Source organism: Colobus angolensis, unplaced genomic scaffold, assembly GCF_000951035.1.
Source record: "Colobus angolensis palliatus isolate OR3802 unplaced genomic scaffold, Cang.pa_1.0 Scaffold7, whole genome shotgun sequence".
Taxonomy (NCBI): Eukaryota; Metazoa; Chordata; class Mammalia; order Primates; family Cercopithecidae; genus Colobus; species Colobus angolensis.
The window spans coordinates 15,008,246-15,015,135 of record NW_012120709.1 but is presented as its reverse complement, the minus strand read 5'-3'; the positions used below and the strand labels follow the sequence as shown (position 1 = coordinate 15,015,135).

The window sequence follows — 6,890 nt, the reverse complement described above, 5'->3', positions numbered from 1 at the left end:
GCGGGGAGGGTGACGGGAGGGAACGAGGGAGGGATCGAGGGAGGGGACGAGGGAGGGGACGAGGGAGGGCCTGCCCCCCTTGGAACAGGATTGGTTCCCTCTCTCCCTTTAGACGTTCACTTTGCATCTCGGTTGGACAGGTTGAGAGAAATATGTCATTAAGGTGTTGTCAATATGAGCCCTTTAGGTGTGGGCGTTCCCTAGGTTTGTGGTTTTAGACTTTCAAAGGGACGGACTTATTATTGGCTGTGGGATCAAGTTAGTGAAACTGGTCTTGTATATGTTGAAAAATGCCTTCCTAACAGGAGGCGCCAAGGAGCTTAAGTGTAACTCACACACAGTAAAGAAAATGACGAAAGTTCCTCCGGGGTTTGATTTCAGTTTCTTAAATGACGAAGAGGCCAGGAAGATCCTTCAGGTGCTGGAAAGAAATGAGGAGCTACAGAGGGCCGAGAAGGCCAGGATCAGGTACAGAGCAAATTCATTTCTCTTGTGCTGGGCCTGGGTCCAGCAGGGGCCAGGGATCGGCGGGGAAGGCGCGGAGCTCGCGCGGGGCACCTGCCCGGGGGTGCTTCGGGCGGCTGCTGCGGAGGCAGCGGGTCGGGAAGAGAAAATCGCGCCGAATTGCCCTCTAAAGGACTTTGGGATGACTAGTTGGTACCCTCTCCATCCATTGCATACCAGGCGGGCTCGCCTGCGGGTCTGGGGTCGGGTAGGTTGGGGGTCCGTGCGCTGCGGGGGCCGCGCAGCCACGCTGTGCTGTGCCGGGTGTCTGCGGGGCCATTGCGGGGCGTGGGCCGTTCCAGGCAATGAAATGCGGCGGGGGCGCGATCTGGAGCGGAATTCTGGCTGCTGCTCGCTACGCGGCCCGCGCGCACCCACGTGCTCGCACGGGTCCGACAGAACTTCCACCCTCGCCTAACACAGTTTTCCCTCGGCACCAGAGGCGAATCTCCCCACCCCACGGGGGCAGTCCGCGAAGCCTGGGAGAGCCGGCACCTCACGAGAGGCGAAAGGTCCCCACCCCAAGGGTAGGAACTCGAGGAATTTGTCAAATAGAGACTTATGTGGGCGAATGGGACTTAGACACACGGGGTTGGCTGGAATGGTTGGGTCTCCTTGTGCGTGGTGCTGTGGGGAGCGAGATTCTGCGAAATTTCATCCTTGACCTTACTATGTACTGTTGTAGGTGAGGGATTAGTTACTAAAGAATGAAATCCAGAGACACAGATAATGACCTGGGATGTAAATTAAACAGTTTTTCTGCTGGAGAGTGTAAAGGGACTCTCGCCAGTATTGGAATATACCCATCTAAGTCCTTCTCTAGATAACTGTGGAAGGGAATTCAGGACATCACTCTCAGATCACACTGTGTGCCATTGATTGGAATTTAGCAAGTCATTTTGTTTCATGATCAAGTGCTTGCTAATGTGAGTTCCAGGTTCCCAATTATTTCTAGATACCCCCACCTGCCTGTCCCCCACAACTGACAAAAGAAACCCTCCAAGGACCCGCTTCAAATTGGATAATCTAGTTAGTCTTTGTAGAAATAATTAGAATATACTAAGCCCAATGCCCTGACTTCACCCTTCTCCCCTAAACATGACTCTTTGGGGAATGAAGGAATATTTGAGGTTGGTGAATGTGGATTTCATACCATCGTACTCTGCCTTGAGAAAAAGTGGCTTTATCATTCCCCTCCCCTGAACAGTGTAGAAAGTGTGCCTTCATGAGAACAGTATGCCGCACCACACACACCCACATGCATGTACCTACTCATATGCACATGCACCGCACACAGGCACACCCAACTCTCAGAAGAAAACTATTGAACTGCACGAAATTTCAATGCATACTCCAAAGGCACTAAGAAACTGTGGTTATTCTCAGTGTGTCTTACTGGAAGTGTTTCTTGTCTCTGAAGAGGATGGGGCTTCTTAAGTGATCCATTGTGTATTGGAGGAAATTGAGGGGAGAGTTAAAAAATAAGGAGAGAAGCTTTCATTTAAGATGTTATCTTGGCTTTTTATTTTTGACCTGATGCTTGCCTTATTGTGTTTTCTCTGTTGCAACTCATGACGCCCACTTCAGTTGACTTTAGAGGGAACTGGATCTCCACATAGATCTATTCAATCCACATGTATCTACACAAAGCCATTGGGCTGGGCATTAGAAGAAAGGTCAAAACACACTTTCTAATTTCATGGCACTCATATCCTAATGGAAGCATCAACAGAAAAAGCCATAATGCTAAGACAAAATCATACTGTATTATACTAATTATTAAAAATATTTAATTGCCCAAACAATTTGAAAAATATCACCATTAAAATACAAAAATCATTTAAGGAAAGTAGATGTGTGGACCAAATACCCAAGGCAATGATTTCTAGTACTGTCTTTTCCTTTGATTAATTCCCCACTTCCACTATCAAATACCCATGTCTGGCTTGCAGTCTCCATGGGATTGTTCTGCTTACCAACTTCAGGCTCACATGTATTAATTTCAGTAGCAGATATTGGCATTCAGAAAGTTCCTGAGACAACATGTCAACTTGGCTGCCTCTTCTGCTCATTTTTTTGATACGTGTGATCATATTTTCCAAATCAAAAATCAGGACACATGACTTACAACTCAAGAGTATAATTTCATTCTGTTCTGGCTTGGCATATATGAACAACAACAAAAAAGAGATGCTTCGACAGGCCTGTCTGAGAGACTCAGGGAAGCCTTTTTACTATATTGAGAAAGAGCTTCAAGACCTCTTGACTAGAACAATAAGGGTCCAAATGGGGAAGTTTAGAAAGTTAGCAGGTTGGGGAATGGCTGATGAGTTCATTCATATCTATGATAGGCTTGAGGTATCTACAAGACAACTAAGAAGAAATACAAGTACCCTATAGTTAGCAATATAGAACTACAGTGTTGGGGCTGGGCCCAGTGGCTCATGCCTATAATCCCAGTGCTTTAGGAGACTGAGGCAAAAGGATCGCTTGAGGCCAAGAGTTTGAGACCAGCCTGGCCAACACAGCCAGACCCTGTCTCTACAACAAAAATTAAAAATAAATTTAGCCTGACATTGCTGCACATACCTGTAGTCCTAGCTACTCAGGAGGCTGAGATGGGAGGATCCCTTGAGCCCAAGAGTTCAAGGCTGCAGTGAGCTATGATTGTTCCACTCCAACCAGAGTGACACAGTGGAGACTCTGTCTTTAAAAATAAAATAAATAAAATACTTAAAAAAAAAAAAAGAACTACAGTGTCATGCAGGGCCAGAGACATTGTGAGATGGATGTGAGGGTAGTTGAGTTCATCATGCAGAAGGCAGCAGCCCCACCCACAGAAAAATCCCTGAACACATAGAACTTTTTCCTGATATCCCCTCATCTGTACCAGACCTCTATGGCTCCAACTTACCAGGAAAGTATTTGCATTAAATATAATAGTTAATGTTCTAATACATAGTTTATTCAAATTTTTAAGAAAAACACCAAGATTCAAACTGATAAATAGGCAAAAGATAGAAATAAATCATTCACACCAGAAGATATCCAAACAGTAAACATAACAGATGGGAAAATGTCCACCCTCACAGTAATAAATGAAAATTGAAGTAACCTTGAGATACCATGCTGCCCCTTTAAAAATAACAGAAAAAAAAGTCTATGAGGGTTAGAATGAAATTGATAGATTCTTCACATTGTTAGTGACATTGTAAGTTGGTTACAAGCCTTTTGGTGAGCATTATGGCAATATCTATCAAGATATGCCTTACGCTTGACCCAATTGTCCAATTCTTGGATATTTGTCATTAGTAGGAGATTAAGCTGGAGGAGATGGCTACACCAATATATATTAAGTGCTGCCTTTTTATGTAATAATAGTAATTATTGTGGTAATAATGACAGCTAACATTTATTAGGCTCTTACTGTATACTAGACACTGTACTAAACATGTTATACAGATTTAATTAATCCTCTCAATAACCTCATTAGGTATACACTTTAATTCTCATTTCACAGAGAAGGAAACAATTTAAAAAGATTGAGTATTTTGTCCAACTTAAGCAGCAAAGCCAGAATTTAAAATGCGGATCTATCTCGAAACTACTTGGCCGGGCGCGGTGGCTCAAGCCTGTAATCCCAGCACTTTGGGAGGCCGAGACGGGCGGATCACGAGGTCAGGAGATCGAGACCATCCTGGCTAACACGGTGAAACCCCGTCTCTACTAAAAAAATACAAAAATTAGCCGGGCGAGGTAGCGGGCGCCTGTAGTCCCAGCTACTCCAGGAGGCTGAGGCAGGAGAATGGCGCGAACCCGGGAGGCAGAGCTTGCAGTGAGCTGAGATCCGGCCACTACACTCCAGCCTGGGGGAGAGAGCAAGACTCCGTCTCAAAAAAAAAAAAAAAAAAAAAAAAAAGAAACTACTTTACTCATCAAGATTGAATAATCCTCACAACCATTTCTTGGAGTATTATTAATGGCTTTTTAAAGAAGGAAAACTGAAATTTAGCAACGTTAAGGAACTTGCCTAAGGTCACACAGCTCATAAATGTCAGAGATAGAATTTGAACCTAAATGTATCTGGCATCAGGACCAGATGTTACAGTGCCTGGTGTAATCAAGTTTTTAAATGGCATGTCTAGATTTAGATCATTTTTTGCTCCGTGGCAAGATTGCAGCCTGGGAGGGTTTTCCAGAATTTAATTATTTCTGATTGATTTACAGTAATATCCTTGAGCTGTAGCACAGTTCTGAACGGGACTGTATATGTCAAAGTCATAAAGTGGTCTATAGCTGGTGGCAGCTGCCACATCCGGCAGACATTAAAAGCCAGATACACAAGCCTCCTGCCTCCCCTACACATTCTGCCTGCCCTCTCCTCTCCCAGCCTGTGAAATCTGCCTCTAGCTAAGGGGCAGAGTTTCTAGAGACATTGGATGTCTGCTGATGGGGCTTTTACTGTGTGCCGGACACTGGGTTGGCCCTGAGAATACAGTGGAAAATAAAACACAGATTCTGCCCCAAATGACATCAGTCTATGAAAGGTTTCCATTGGCGATAGAATGTGTAAGATGAAGTGTTCATATAACTGTAGCTCACCCTTAAGCAGTCCTGTGTGGCCTGGAAAAGGGACAACAAGAACAATGCCTGGAAGTCACAAGTGTGCTCAAGAGGCTTGAGCAAGTTCTGATACATAACAAGGTATCAGATTAACACACAGCGGATCTCTGAGCTGTCTGCACTTTCCAGTGGCATCCAATTTAGTTAATTCCTTTAAACTGAGGGAGAACTTTCTCTCAGATACATTCTCCTGTCTAGTTACTCCGGTGGATTGGTCCCCATAGGCAACACACACAGAACTACTATAATATCGTTCCATATCCCAATGCCAAGGAGCAGAGTTCTTTTTTTTTTTTTTGAGGCGGAGTCTCGCTCTGTCGCCCGGGCTGGAGTGCAGTGGCCGGATCTCAGCTCGCTGCAAGTTCCGCCTCCTGGGTTTACGCCATTCTCCTGCCTCAGCCTCCGGAGTAGCTGGGACTACAGGCGCCCGCCACCTCGCCCGGCTAGTTTTTTGTATTTTTTAGTAGAGACGGGGTTTCACAGTGTTAGTCAGGATGGTCTCGATCTCCTGACCTCGTAATCCGCCCGTCTCGGCCTCCCAAAGTGCTGGGATTACAGGCTTGAGCCACCGCGCCCGGCCAAGCAGGGTTCTTTTTAAGCTTAGTGATATTATGACTCTTTTAGCTTATACAGTCTTTCATATTTGTTTTTTTTATCCTCATCCTCAACCTGATAAAGCAAATACTATTATCTTCTTTTTCAAAAGCTAATAAAACAACTATAATAATAGCTAACATTTGTTGAGTACTGACCCATGCAAGCTCTTTGTGTGCACTATCTCATTTAATTCTTACAACTGATGAGTTAAGGGATATCTTTATCTCCATTCAACAGCGGAAGCTTAGAGAGGATAAGTGACATGCTTGAGATCATACTGCTAGGGAGTGTCCAACCTGGGAACTCCATCTGTACATAATCACTGTGCTGTGCTGCCTCCTATAGTACCAAAAAGTTGAAGCAACTTTCCTCACCTGGCCCATCTAGCTCATAACAGAACCAAGACTGGGATCTGTCCACTTTAAAACTCTTGCTATTTTATCTCCACTCAGCATAAAAATAAAAAACACACAATTCTATGTAGTCAAATGCCCAGCTAAAAGTTGGAGATGTTATTACTAAGGAAAATGGCATAATGGATATGGGAGGATAACTAGTACCATCTGCTTATATAGAAAAAATTGCTGGCAACTATTTATGGTAAAAAATGCATACATGCGTTCTGTAAGGATGGACTTTATACTGTTAAAATGATTATCTTTGGGGAATGACATTTAAAGGGACTTTAACCCTTTTACTACTGTTTTATTTTTGAGTTATCATATGCTATTTAAAATAGGCCAGGCGCTGTGGCCTGTAATCCCAGCACTTTGGGAGGCCGAGGTGAGTGGATTGACTGAGGTCAGGAGTTCAAGACCAGCCTAGCCAACATGGTGAAACTCCATCTCTACTAAAAATACAAAAATTAGCCTGGCATGGTGGCTGGCACCTGTAAGCCCAGCTACCTCAGAGGCTAAGACAGGGGAATCGCTTGAACCCGGGAGGTGGAGGTTGCAGTGAGCCAAGACTGTGCCATTGCACTCCAGCTTGGGTAATGAACAAAACTCTGTCTCAAAATAAATAAATAAATAGAACTGTTTCTTTGGATAATAAATATGGAATGTTTGACTATTTTTTACTTTCATACTTTTTTTTATGAAGGTAAAATAGTTTTTATTTTTTATTTTTTTTTATTTTTTGAGGCGGACTCTCGCTCTGTCGCCCAG

The 6,890-nt window shown here is 44.0% G+C and overlaps 1 protein-coding gene across 1 annotated transcript in view; it reads left to right on the top strand.

Annotated features, from left to right (window-relative positions):
- Positions 1-244: 244 nt before the first annotated feature.
- Positions 245-6,890, top strand: part of EXPH5 (exophilin 5) — a 103,032-nt gene continuing 96,386 nt past the window's right edge. The window contains exon 1 of the mRNA XM_011926679.1: positions 245-468. Coding sequence (XP_011782069.1) covers positions 281-468 — 188 coding nt within the window. The 5' untranslated portion in view covers positions 245-280. The remainder of the gene's footprint in view (positions 469-6,890) is intronic.